We start from the raw sequence: 13,925 nt of genomic DNA on the forward strand, positions 1-13,925 counted from the left end.
TCCTTGTAGAGTGCTGAGATGTATAAACTGTCTTCACAGCAATTCCATGAGGCAGCTTCGAAGATGGAGAGCACAATAAAGTAAGAATATGTTTATTATTCTTTGTAAACTTGGCCCACATTTGTAAAAATTCCCACATGTAGCTTGAAACCTGCCACCACCTGCCTAATTTCAAGTTTCCCTAATAATACACACAACCATCTGTTCCTCAGCTCCCTCACCTGGATCTGAGGTAGCCATTGGTCATCTGTAATTGGCCAAATTAGCACTCAGTTCTTATCTAGCTCCTTGGCAAATTGGAGTGGGGCTGGGGTAGACTTGCAGAGTTATTTTCAGGGCCCAGTGTCTGGTGAGCAGGGGCTCCTTTCCTTTTCTGGCTAGCTGAGGAACTGGCCGTCAGGCCCCAGAAGGAGTTGGGGCAGGGGTTCTGCTGGCTTCTCTCCCCTCTGACTGTGGAGGGGTTTTCAGGGGAAGGTGTCCCCTCTCAGTGCTTCCTGTGCCTGGTACTGGTACAGTACCAGGTACTGTAATCCCAGTGCACTGGTAATCCCAGTGTACCCTGTGCGCACTCTTGCTCGGGGTGGCCCACACTTCATGCCCAGAGGATCTGAGGCCCAGAGAGCTGCTGGCTTGCTCAGATCACACAGTCCTAAGTGCCAGCATTCTGTCCCCTGTCTGTGGTGCTCCTGTACTGTCCATTGAGGACTCAGGAGCAGGGAGGTGCTCACAGTGTGCCCAGTACCAATGTGGCTCTACTCAGTCAATAGTACAGTTCCCTGGAAGGTCAGAAAGTGATCCTTGCTGGAAGGAATTGGGTCTTATGGGTTCTCTGTGTGAAGTTGGTCTCTATGGACCTGAGAGACCTTCATAAATTAGCCAAGGGGCTGCCACCAACTCCATCCACTCCCTGGGAAGGCTGCTTCCTCCCAAGAGTGAATTGGGGCAATTCACCCGGCAGCCCTCAGGGCACAGAATTGTGAGCAGTGAGTCTAGCCTCGTGAGAAAGAAGTGTCAGAGACAGGTTTGCATGATACTTGTAAAAACAGCTGTGCAGAGAACTGTGAGGAGCGAGAAGGACAGTGGGGACAGACGAACAGTCAATATAGATCCAAAGGCACAGAATAGGACAGGCAACAATGTAGGCTAATTTTGGGATCTTTTTTGAGACAGGGTCTCACTCTGTGGTGCAGGCTGGAGTGTAGTGGTGCAATCATGGCACAATGCAGCCTTGACTTCCTGGGATCAGGTGATCCTCCCACCTCAGCCTCCCGAGTAGCTGAGACCACAGGTGTGTGCCACGCCCAGCTAATTTTTGTATTTTTTGTAGAGATGGGGTTTCACCATGTTGCCCAGGCTTAGTGTAGGGGTTTTCTTCTTGAACACTAAACACCTAAAGCTCATGGGGATACTATATATTGTGGCAGAGCCATTTAAGAATGTGTTTGGGGAAGAGAAAATAATTATCTTGAAATTTTGCTAGACGTGGTGGCCTTACACCTGTAATCCCAGCACTTTGGGAGGCCGAGGTGGACAGATCCCCTGAGGTCAAGAGTTTGAGATCAGCCTGGCCACCATGGTGAAACCCCATCTCTCCTAAAAATACAAAAATTAGCTGGATGTGGTGGCACATGCCTGTAATCCCAGCTACTTGGGAGGCTGAGGTGGAAGAATCACTTGAACCTGGGAGGTGGAGATTGCGTGAGCTAAGATCATGCCACTACATTCCAGCCTGGGCAACAGAGCGAGACTCCATCTCCAAAAAAAAAAAAAAAAAAAAAGATCAATTATCCTGAAATTTCAAGTCCTGTAGCAATACTAGGAGCCTGGGAGGAAGAGAATCTTCCAATAGGCAGATAGAGACAAGGCCAGGTGTTGAGATAGAAGCACAGCCCTGCTGGTGCTGGGACCACACAGAGCCTGAGTGAGTGAGCACTAAGGCTGCCTGCATCTAGGAGTTGGAGGGTGCTGCACTGCCCTGCAGGGTGTGAGCCACCCCCCACACAGACAGCCTGCCCCCACTGATGGCCAGCCCTCAGTTTCTGAAAGGTTTCTGAAAGGTTTCCCCTGGTATGTCCTCTTCATCTGGGGCTGAGAAATATCTGGAATCACAGAACATTGAGAAGGAGAGCTGTGGTGGCAGCCACATCAAAGAGGCTGATGAGCGACAGCTACAGCATGGATGTGATCCCTGGAGGTGGGCCAGGCCACAGCTGCTGCCCCTTCTCTTACCCAAGCAGCTTCTTTCAGGGCCAACGGCCCCTCCCTTTTTACCTGGAGCCAGGACCCACCTACCAAGGAGAAGATGCACTGGGGGAGAAGTTAGGCAGCTTTCTGTTGATAACCATAATGTTTGTCACCTGCCAAGTGGCCCACCATCATTGGGCAGCCCCTTTGTGAATTTGGCTTTATTGTCATAGCCTTTCTCATCCTCATATCCCCCGAAGGCAAGGTGGGATGGATGTGAATGTATTTTTAATCTGAGTGAAGCATAAGGGTTTTTTGTGTGTTTGTTTACAGCATCCCTTGATAATAATTACCACTATTTACAAGCAGTAAGTACTCTGCAAGGCATTTCAACTCCATTCTTTTTTTTTTTTTTTTTTTTAACTCCATTCTATATTTACTGTTGTTAGTTTCACATACAAGTGAAGGGTCTGGAGAGGTCAAATAACTCATTTTGTCCATGGTCACAGCTAGTTCTGTGGCAGGGCTGGAGTTGCTCTTCCTTTGTTTGTCTTTGCATCATTGCTGTCCCTTGCAGGCCCTACCTGGATGTAAGATGGCAGCAGGGTGGAACTCTCAGAGCCTGCCTGGGTTTTGGACTCCGACCAGGGCTCAGACCTCAGCCCTGCCCCTTAGCAAGTCTCTTCACTTCTACAGTCCCCCGTTTCCTCACCTACAAAACAAACAGGGCACACTCTTTAATCTTTAAGTGATAATTAAGCAAGATTCCACATAGAAAGTTGACCTAGGATGTCAACAACTGTTGTTGATACTAGTGTGACTGTTTGCTAAGGACTCAATGTTTTGTCTCTCCAGAACTCATATGTTGAAACCTCACTCCCAATGTGATGATATTAGGAGGTGGGGCCCCTGCAAGGTGGTTAGATCAGGAGAGTGGAGGCTTCGTGAGTGGGATTCATGCCCTTATAAAAGGGACTCCAGAAAGCTCCCTTTCCTTTTCTACCATGCTGAGGACACGGAGAAGACACCATCTATGAACCAGAAAGTAGGCCCTCACCAGACATCAGATCTGCCAGTGCCTTGATCTTAGACTTCTCAGCCTCCAGAACTGTGAGGAATAAACGTCTACTGTTTATAAGCTGCCCAGTCTCTATAGTACTCTATTATAGCAGCCTGAATGGGCTAAGATACTGTTAATAATGGCAGTCATTTTAGTCACTATTTTATAGCACCTAGCTTGGTATACAGTAGAACAGATTTGATATATAAATTGAGTTTATAAAAACACTTTTCCTTTTCCCAAATATAGTAAACAGGAAACAGTATACAGTTAGAAATTATTTAACTTAAACATCAAGAGAAATGTTTGAGATATTTCCTGGATTAACAAATATTGTAAATTACATCATAAATGTCATAGAAATAAATGTCAACTGCTGATAGCAGTAATATTGAGGAGTTTTCTTCCAAGACCATGGAGTATCTTTTAACAACTTTGAGTAAACTGTTTGCTTAGATGGTAAACTGGATGTCCATGTATTCATTCATTCATTTAATACACATGTATAAAGTGCCTGCTGTTTGCCAGACACCATGCTAGGTCCTGGGGATACAGTGATGAACAGGACAGCTGCAGTCCCTGCCAGCAAGGAGCTTATAACATTTGGAGAATGACAAACAATGTTTTAAAATTAATTGCACAACAAGCAGTTAGTTACCCAATTAACTGATTATAGCAATGAGTGCCATGAAAGAAAGAGTCTAAATTAGAAAGAACATGTCACATGGTAGGAAAAAGCATTTTAAACAGAAGGATTAGTATGTGCAAAGGCCCTGAGACAAGAAGCAATTTAACTTATTGAAGGAATTGAAAAAAGGCCAGTATGTCTGGAGAGTAATGAATGAGAAGAGAGAAAAAGAGGAAGCTCCAAGAAGTGAGCATGAGCCAGACCATGCAGAACTTTGTAACCATAGTAGGAATTTTAACTTGATCCTTAGGGCAGTGAAATTACCTTTTTCAAAGCTTTATTTATCTTCTAATGTATGCATTTAAGGCTACAAAGTTCTCTATAAATACAGCTTTAGCTACAAGTTTTGATATATTTTTAGTATGAATCAGTTAAAATTTTTCCAGTTTTCATTCTGATTTCTTCTTTACTCATAGGTTATTTCAAAGTATATTGTTGAATTTCTAAACACTTAGGGGTTTTCTAGTTACCTTTTTTATAATTGGTTTCTGTTTAATTCTTCTGTGATTAGAGAACATACTCTAAATTCTTTGAAAATTTTTGAAAGTTGATTTATGGTCCAGTATATTATGTGCTTTGGTAAACTGTCCATGTGCATTTAAAAAGAACGTATATTCTGTCAGTAGATGTAGTGTTCTGTATTGTCAATTAGGTTAAGTTGGGTAGTCATGTTCAAATTTTCTGTATTTTTAATGACTTACAGATTTATTGTTTTTTTCTGACACTTTCCTTCTGAGTAAATTTTTTTTTACTATTTCTTTTCTCTTTCTTTCTTTTCTTTCATTCTTTTTTTTTTTTTTTTTTTTGACAAGGTCTCACTCTGTCACTACCCAGGCTGTAGTACAGTAGCATGATCACAGCTTACTGCAGCCTCAACCTCCTGGGCTCAAGAGATTCTCCCACCTCAGCCTCTTGAGTAGCTAGGACCACAGGTGTGCACCACCAGACTCAGCTAACTTTTTAAATTTTTAGTAGAGAAAGGGTTTCACTATGTTGTCTAGGCTGGTCTTGAACTCCTGGCTTATGCGATCTTCCTGCCTCAGACTCCGAAAGTGCTGGGATTATAGGCAGGAGCCACTGCATGTGGCTGGCCTTCATTATTATTTTTTTTTTAGTGTATCTTTTCTGATAGAAGTTCTATTTTAATTATATGTAAATACCTTTTCACCTTCACTTTGAAAATATAGCAGTCATTTCTTTCAGCTCTTTGAAGATATCTTTACATTCTCCTTTGTTGTTGATTTTGTTGTCATTCCTTTACTTCTTTTTTCTCTGTTTTTAACATTTTCTGTCTTTGGTTTTACTAAGCTGTACCTAGTTATAGATTTTCTTTATTCTTTTTGGGATTCAGGTCTTGAAGTTTGACATCTTTTTCTCAGTTTTGGAAATCTCTTACCATTATCTCTTCAAATAACACTCTCCCCTATTTTATCTTTCCTCTTTCCTGAAGTTATATATATTACTATCTCATATGTCTTCTTGTTCTTTTTTTTGTTTGTTTTTTCTCATTTAAAAAAAAAAAGTTCCATGCCTGAGTTGGAGGTTCATCCTTATTGGTCTTTTAGGTTCATCCGGATTCTCTTTATTGTGTCAAGTGTGCTTTTAAATCTATTGCATTCAGAATTTCAGTCTTACTAAATGTTTTCATTATAAAAGTCATTTGCTTTGCCCTTTTTTTTTTTTTTTTTTTTTTTTTTTTTTTAAGATTCCCAGTCTCTGGTGAAATTCTACCTTTTGCTCTCTATTTTCTTGAACATATTAGTTACAGTTGTTTTGAAATCATTGGAGGGTCTATTTCTGTTGCCTTTTTTTTTTTTTCTTGTAGTCCTATTTATTTGTATGTCTGTTAATTCTTGACTGAGTGCCAGAAATTGTCTGGAAAGATGACAGAGGTCCTCTGTGATACGACCTTCCCCAGAGATGCCTAGGATGTGGGTTTCAAGGGTCCCTCTTTCTTGGTGAGCTCTAAACCACTATTTTTGTTTCCTCAGCTCTGCGAGACTTCTGAAAACTCCACTCTTTCAGTGACTTCTTTTAGTTAGCTTCTTAGCTTCTTGCCTGAGTAGCTCAAGAATTTGACAAATGTTTTAAAAGAAGAAAACCACTGAGTATTGTCTCACTGTTTTGTAGCTCCCTTCTCTCTGGAATCCTGGTTCCGTAAGTCCTAGCTGCCCGGGCAGCCTCCACAGGAGTATTACCTCCCTATCATCCTGTGAGACTGCCGAGAGCCTCCACAGCTTTTCTTGCCTTTCAGCTGAAGCTATTTGCCTGACATTCAGCCTGTCTTCCTGATCCAAGAATGGGCAGAAACTTTGAGGGGGAAAGTGGCTCTAATAACAAACACTCACCTCTCCACAGTTCCCTTCACTTCATAGTCTTGGACCTCAAGTCTTAATTGCATTGGTCCTTAGATGCCTTCACACAGATTTTTTGTATTCCAACTTAATTTCTTTTTCCCTCAGGGGAGAGCATAGGCCTTTCACAAGCTGCTCCATTGTAGCTGGAACCAGAGATCCTAACTGAGTTTTTGAGGAATGACTAGAGTTTGTTAAGCAGTAAAGGGCCACCCCAGGTAAAGGAAACTAAAATCCTAAAGCCAGACCCTGTTCGTTTTAGCAGCATAAGGCATCAAAGACACGGGTGACTCTCCCGACTTGTCTTGGGACACCAACCTGTACTGAGGCCTGGATCAAGCCCAGCATATGTCAAGATCTCAGAAGACTCCTGCCTCAGGGCCAACAGGGAGCTCTCCACCGAAGAGGAGTGTTGATGGCAAGGCTAACAGTCACAGACTAGGTCCTCTTGTTTTGGAAGAATCCTATTGTTAAGACAGAAGTGAATATTCAAAGTGTGTATGTACACCCCCGCCCACCCACCTCACAGCAGCACAGAAGGAAGAATAGTTCAAATTTTCTGAAGGAAGAGATTAAGACCCCAGGGAACCTCCTGCATTTATTGTGTCACATCTATTTTTTATGACAACCTTCAGTCCGCTTCCCGTGGGATTCATTCAGAATCTGTCTTGGCTTCTCCTTGTCAGGAAACTTGTACAGTCCTCCCTGGCCCCACAGAGAGCCAGCCCTCAAAGAGGTTAGAACAATTGAGTTGAAGGAAGAAGGTTATTAACTATTTCCTGAAACTGAACCATTGTGCTCCAAGGACTTTGATCCAGAGAGGCCTGATTAATGTGGATTGGCAGTCTTGGGACTTGCTAGAGCAGAGCTGCTGTTGTGTACTTTCACCTGCACTTGGAGGACAGGACTTAGTAAACTCTGGGAGAGGCTTTAGGGCTTTAGGACCCACCTGAGAGAATGAATTGTTTCTAGGCACTGGAGCTTCCCCAGTTTGCATTTATTTAGTGAGCTAATGATAGATGACCTATTAAAACAGTGGTCGTTTATTTAAACCCCAAAGAAAACGGCGTTCTAAACATTCTGTAATCCAGATAACATTCGTCTTAGCCTGAATTTAAAAGATGTTACCATATCTCACTTCCCTATGTAGAGAACCTTAGATGACCTTTTAAAGGAAATGTTTTCTATGCAGAAATTTACTGAGATGTGCGGCTTAATCTGATGGACCTGGCTCTTTGAGAAGTTAAATCAAAACCTGTTTAATACATTCATTCAACAAATCAAAATTTAGTTAATTTCTTATTTGAAAAACTTTTACTGAACATCATCACGTGCCAGCAACTGTGCTTGGCACGTGTACTGTACTGTTTCCTATCTTCACAAGAAGCTCAGGTAGCAGAGGCCATTATTATTACCATTCTGCGGATGTGGAAATGAAGGTAAGTTCATTGACCTCTCAGACTCAGTTTCCTGGTCTGTAAAACACGGACGATGGTGGTGCCTACTTCTGTCAGCTTCTTATGAAGACCAGATAAATATGATAATCCAGATTTGCTTACAGACACACCCCAGGGAGAGGCAGGTGGGATTTGAACCCTGGTGTGGATGAGTCTCACCTTGCTCTTTTCTGCTGTACTGAGATATGTATCTCTAGAATGTACAGGATGGGGGCATTCAGCTGCTTGCTGCTTACCTGACTGCCTGGCTGTCCCAGTGCTGGCTGTGCCCTTCCCTGAATTTCAGCCCACCACATTGTATGTGTGTGTGTGTGTGTGTGTGTGTGTGTGTGTTTGTGTGTGTTTACCCGTACTTGTTTCCTAAGCTGTGGCAACTTATGCAGGCATTTACTCCCATGCCAGTGCTTACAGAGTTCTGCCACCTTTGTAACAAGGAAAACAAAGATGCATGGAGAGAGAGTTGACCAACAGAGGTTAGTGTTTGTGTAGCATATGGGAATGGGAAGTCAAAACCAAAGACACCTGGTGACAATTTTCTCTCAAGATCACACCTCGGCTGGTTCTGTGGGTGGTGGTGAACCACCATCACTGGTGGCATTGTGGGTGTGATAAAGAGACTGCTTTTGTCTTGTGCCCAGGGCAGATGTCACACATGGACCCCAGCGGTCTGCTGAACCTGGATGGGGACTTGAGATCCTTCTTGCCACTGCACTGTAGCAGCTGGTCTCAGCCATGTGGGGTTGGCATCCAGACTGAAACCCATTTGACATCCCAAGGCCAGATGAGTTCTAAAGACAGGGTTTTCAATTCTGAATCTCTGTTCTTGGTCTCTGATTTCAGAACACAAAATCTGTTAAGCTGTTTGTCATTGTATATCCTACTTTCTGTCTAAAATGACCTCCCTCTTTTTTTCTTATGGATCACTCTGTTTAAAATTTAACTTAAGCATCTTTTCTGCTTACTGTTTGTCTTACCCAGAGGTCAATCTAATGTCTTATTTATCTCTGTATCCTCACCATCCAAGCCAGGACTTAGCCTTGATAGATGCTCACCAAGTCAGTGTCAGATGGGTGGGTGAACTGACACCCATTGTGGAATTTAAAAATAAGTGGTTGGCTGTTTAAGCACCTACTCATGCAGCAGGGCTCTGTCTGGATCAAGGCCCTGAACGGGGACAGGGCCTCACCTCATTTGAGACGGGGCTTTGACGAGGCAGGAGCCCCACACAGGGCAGAGACTTTGCGGTGACAGAGAGTGCAGCTCTTAGCAGTGCTACTTGACGTGTGACCTGAGTCGGATGACATAAATGCTGAGACAGACTTCCCTTACTTCTGAAGGTTGTTTTGAGGGCATCATGAGGTAGTTTGTTAAGCCTCTAGGAAAGTGTCAGGCACATAGTAAGCACTCAATAAATGGTAGCTGTCGTTACATAGAAACTCACATTTTATTAAGAGATTGGAGTATAATAGTCAAAAGAGTGCACATTCCTAGGTGTGTAGAGGATATCAGTCACTGAACCTGGAGCCAAGAAGGAAAGGACGTAGGACCCAGCAGCTCTCCTTTTGGGAATGTACCCCAGAGAAATGCTCAGCTCTGTGCACCAGCAGCCATGGGCACAAAGGGCACTGTGACCCTGATTCTGAGTGTGGAAATCGGAAGGAGCCTCATACCTAGTGGCAGGTGATGCATAACACAATTCCCCCAACCCTGGAGCTCTAAGCGACAGCTACAGCATGCGCTGTGCACACTGGCCCGCAAAGGCGCCAGAGACCTCTGGTTGAGGAAAAAGCGAGTTGTAGTTTACAATGCATGTTGACACACATATGGTAGCACCATCTCTGTTCTGTAGACGTATTTATGTGATACAGAGAAAAAGTCTGAAAAAGATATGTTCCTGACGGGAGATAATAGTTATCTCTGGTTAGTTCAGAGAAGTTCAGGATTATAAAAAGGATCAACAGGAACTGTAGCTTTATTTGAAATATTTATTTAAATATATATACACACACACTCTCTCTCTTTCACATATAGCTTGTATAGTTAAAAATTAATAAGACTACAAACACAACCACAAGGAAAGGAACAATAATGACTTGGACCAGGGGTGAGGGAGGTTCTTAGTGCAATTGGACATCAGATCCCCAAGCTAAGGGTGACCCCATGAGACAGGCACTGTCCCTAGAGCTGGATTCCTGGTTGTGTGAGTGGGAAAGATTGGGAGTGTGCTGTTTGTCAGTCAGGGCTTGGCTTCTGACCCCCTGAAGCATATGAGGCAATCTCCTTTCCTCATGAACTTGAGCTGTGGTTTTGAAATGTCCTTTAACTGGGGACCTAGTGCTCAGTTTGTGGACATGTGAACACCTGAGGCACAGATGAGCTGTGATTCTGGGTGAAGCCAGAATGGCTGGGCCTGGAGGGCCTCTCCTACATGGGCATGCTGAGGCTCTTGGGTCAGAAACCCAGCAGCAGGAGCTGAGGTTGCAGGAAAGGTGGGTGCCTTTCCTTCCAGGCCTCCATCACCTGGCTTTCATTCAGGCCTGGCTCACTAACTTGCTCAGGAGCTGCTGGCCAGGTTTTTGCATCTGTCATTTCGTGTGTTAGTGAGGAGTAATGAGAGACGAAGCTTGCAGCAGTCAGTGTAGCTTTTGTGCTATCAGGTGCATCCAAAGGCTCCATCAGGAATAATTTTGAACCTTTACCTGGAGTAAATGAAACTTAGGAATTAGGCAGTGGTTTTCTGCTCCCCATTCTGTCCTGTCACCATGAATAAACAAGTGCTGGGCACCTGGCACTCCATTTGGGGCTGTGCTGTGCAGGCAGGCAGTAGACAGATTGGAGAGGCTCCAGAAGGAGAGACCAGAATGGTTAAAGGGTTGAAAAGGTAAGCACACAGTTTGGGCCTCCAGGAAAGGAGAAGGCTGACCAGAGGGTGGAATTTTATTCCTCTGAGAAGGAAACATTGTCTGAATAGTATCAGGGCTACAGCCTCGGACTGCAGCTGTGAAAACTTAAGTTACATCTGGCAAAGAACTTCCTGACTTGCAATGAGGCATTATAATGTGATAACCAAGGGAAGTTGTACAGCCTTCATCTTCCTGTGTAAATGTTTAAGAAAAAGCAGCAATGTCACTCTGTACTGGAAATGTGGTATACAACCAGCCCTCCTCATCTGACCACGAGCAACAGAAGGGCTACTTCCTCTGTGGCAGCATCGGTGTTCTGTCTCTGTCTCCCTTGACTGGCAGGCAGGCAGCCAGCCACCATGCTTCTCCTAGGAAGTATCGTAGTGGTTTTCTCTTGGACCCTGGTTATAGCAGGGAGGCCTTCTGCTTTTTAATGACTTACTCTCATAACCCCTGATCCAGCACTGGGGGCCACCATCCACAGAAGGGAGCCACAGAGGGCCTGGAGTGTATTTGCCACATAACTGTCTTCCTCATTTTTTTAAATCATCATTTCTCCTTAAAGACAGGATTAAATGATGGTGATCTAGAATTTAACCTCTGATACAGTCCAGTAAGCCTTTCCTGAGACTGGCTCGGTGGTGGGCTCTGTGCCAGAGAGGATGTGTAACGATGGACAAGACCATCCTGGAGGCCCTTGCCTCCACTGCAGAGCACAGATGCACTCCCAACCACCACACTTGCAGTATCCCTACCTCCCCACTCAGCACTCTTGTTCCTCTAGGCTCAGCTCAATGTGTCTTTCTTTATAAAATTGAAAGGCTCTCTAAAATCCTCCTGGCCCACCCAAGACAGAGTTAGCTCTGCCCTCTTTGCTGCCCCCAGAGAACCTGGGCGGCCCAGGGACAATACCTGGCTGCCACTTGTATGTCTGTTTTGTACTTACGTATTCAGGCATTGCATTTTGCTAGACTATGGGCTCTTTGTGGATAGCAACCTTGTTTTATTCATCTTTGTATCCTCAGGGTCCAATACTTAGGAACTCAGGGAATACTGAATGGAGGAAGAAACCCCCCATGACAGATGGTGAGTGCCACAGCTGTGCATGAGGAAAGCACTCCCACAGCAGAAGATGGCAGGACTAGCTTTGCCTGAGCAGTGTGGCTTCAGAGATGAAATGACCTTGGGCTGAGCCAAGATGAAGTGAACCAGGGCAGGCTGTGGGGCCAGGGGTCATTGTGAGTGGAGACTCAGGTGGGCCTCTCTTCCTAGAGTTATTAGGGGAAGGATGAGGACGAGGCATGCTGGTCAAGAAGCAAACATGCGAGAGGGTAGAGATGAGGCTGGTGGGACAGGGTGATCCCAATGTGAAGAACCTTTGGTACAGTCTAAAGAATTCGAGATTCATCCTGCAGGCAGCGGCAAGTCATAAAAAAGGCTTTTAAGGCCGGGCGCGGTGGCTCAAGCCTGTAATCCCAGCACTTTGGGAGGCCGAGGCGGGTGGATCACGAGGTCAGGAGATCAAGACCATCCTGGCTAACATGGTGAAACCCCATCTCTACTAAAATACAAAAAACTAGCCAGGCGTGGTGGCGGGCGCCTGTAGTCCCAGCTACTCGGAGGCTGAGGCGGTACTCGGAGGCTTGAGGCGGGAGACATGGCGTGATACTGGGAGGGCCGGGAAGCTTGTAAGTGAGCCGAGATCCGCGCCACTCGCACTCAGCCTGGGCAACACAGGCAATGACTCATCTCAAAAAAAAAAAAAAAAAAAAAGGCTTTTAAGCAGGGAACTGATATGATTGGATTTGTGTTTTAGAAAGAGATCTGGCAGCATTTGGGAGAACCAAGCAGTAATGATGTTGAGAGCAGAGACAACACTGCCAGCCAGGAATGACTCACCCATTGCACAGATATTCCACTCCCACGCCAGCACTGTTCTGGGAATACAGTTGTGAACCGGCAGGAGGCTTCCTGCTCTCAGGGCAGAGAAACAAATGGTCAGCAACAAAATAAGATGATTTTATACAAAGTGCTATGAAGAGGGAACAGTTGGGTAATGTGACAGAGGACGGCCAGGACTCTGTCCATCTGAGGATTAGGACACTCTCTGACATTCAAGCAGAACTGAGTGCCGAGGAGGAGCTGGGCAGATACCTGACTACCGAGATTCTGGCCTCTAAGCAGCAGCTGTGACCAAGAGAGAGCTGGGCCCTGAGGGAGGTGGCTAGAGAGGTGGCTGGGGAGCCAGCAAGCACAGGGCAGCAGGGAGGCTTCTGATCAAGGCATGGGGCATGCGCTGAACATGAGCACCAGGAGCATTCGTCCGCTGCCCACCGCCAGGGATGTGTGCAGAGCAAGAGCCCCATAACTGTCCCAGTGCCCAAACGAGGGGGCACAGGAAGCTGTCTGGGGGGCAGTGGGCTCAGCACAGTCCTGTTGGCTTCTAAATGCTGAAGCGTGTGTAGAGGGCGTCTCGTCCAGCCAGCTCTGAAAGTGGCAACTGCAGGCTTAAGGGGAAGGGCAGCCCCACTGTGCGCAGGCTTCAGCCCAGTGCTTTCTGAGTGCTCAGAGATCCATGACTCAAAAAACTGGGCTTAGAGATGACAATTTGTTAATCCCCTCCCCTCGACTGAGTTGAAAATGGCATTTCATTCCCAGCTCTGTTAATGGACTTACTTCCGGAATAAAGCCAGCGTCCCCAAAGGCAGTGGCTATGGTTCTTCTCCTTTGTGTCACTTTTGTTTTGAGTGTTGCATTTAGATTAGCTTCTGGGGGGATTAAATGTTATTACAGCTGAGGAATCTTTTTTTCTTTTTTTAATCAGTAGAGAGGTTACCGCTTAGCATCATTGCTGTTAGATTTATTTTCTTAAGTCTTGCAGCCTCCCCTGTTCCTATTCTTAAGAGAAAGCTTTGCATCGGTTATGTCTGGTTATCTGCACCTTGGGGGAGCAATCCTTGTCACAGACAGCACCTTTCCATCCGCACAGCAGAGCTGACGCGGCCCTGCAAGGTTCCCACGTGGTGTGCACACACTGCTTCTGAGGACACAGCCCGGCCGGGGAGGAAGTTGCTTATTGGTAAAGTGTTCCCCTCAGGTCTGGCTACAGTAGACCATAGTACTCAACCCAGGGAGACTGCGCTGACTTTCATGAGAGCCCATCAGAGGGATTGCTGTGGCAGAGGCTGCTGAGACCCGTCTCCTGGCATCTGGTTCTTATTGGACCAGGGTGGATGTTGCAGAAAGACCGATTTCTTCTGTGGCATTGTGTAAAAGCAT

The 13,925-nt window shown here is 45.4% G+C and overlaps 1 protein-coding gene across 6 annotated transcripts in view; it reads left to right on the forward strand.

Moving 5' to 3' along the window:
• The window catches only part of CHCHD6 (coiled-coil-helix-coiled-coil-helix domain containing 6), a 242,208-nt gene that overhangs the window by 192,312 nt on the left and 35,971 nt on the right, over positions 1-13,925 (forward strand). For all 6 annotated transcript variants that reach the window (XM_017869911.1, XM_017869912.1, XM_017869913.1 and 3 more), the window contains exon 6: positions 10-80. In XM_017869911.1, the coding sequence (XP_017725400.1) occupies positions 10-80 (71 nt within the window). The remainder of the gene's footprint in view (positions 1-9; positions 81-13,925) is intronic.

Source organism: Rhinopithecus bieti, unplaced genomic scaffold, assembly GCF_001698545.2.
Source record: "Rhinopithecus bieti isolate Rb0 unplaced genomic scaffold, ASM169854v2 scaffold_5333, whole genome shotgun sequence".
NCBI classification, from domain to species: Eukaryota; Metazoa; Chordata; class Mammalia; order Primates; family Cercopithecidae; genus Rhinopithecus; species Rhinopithecus bieti.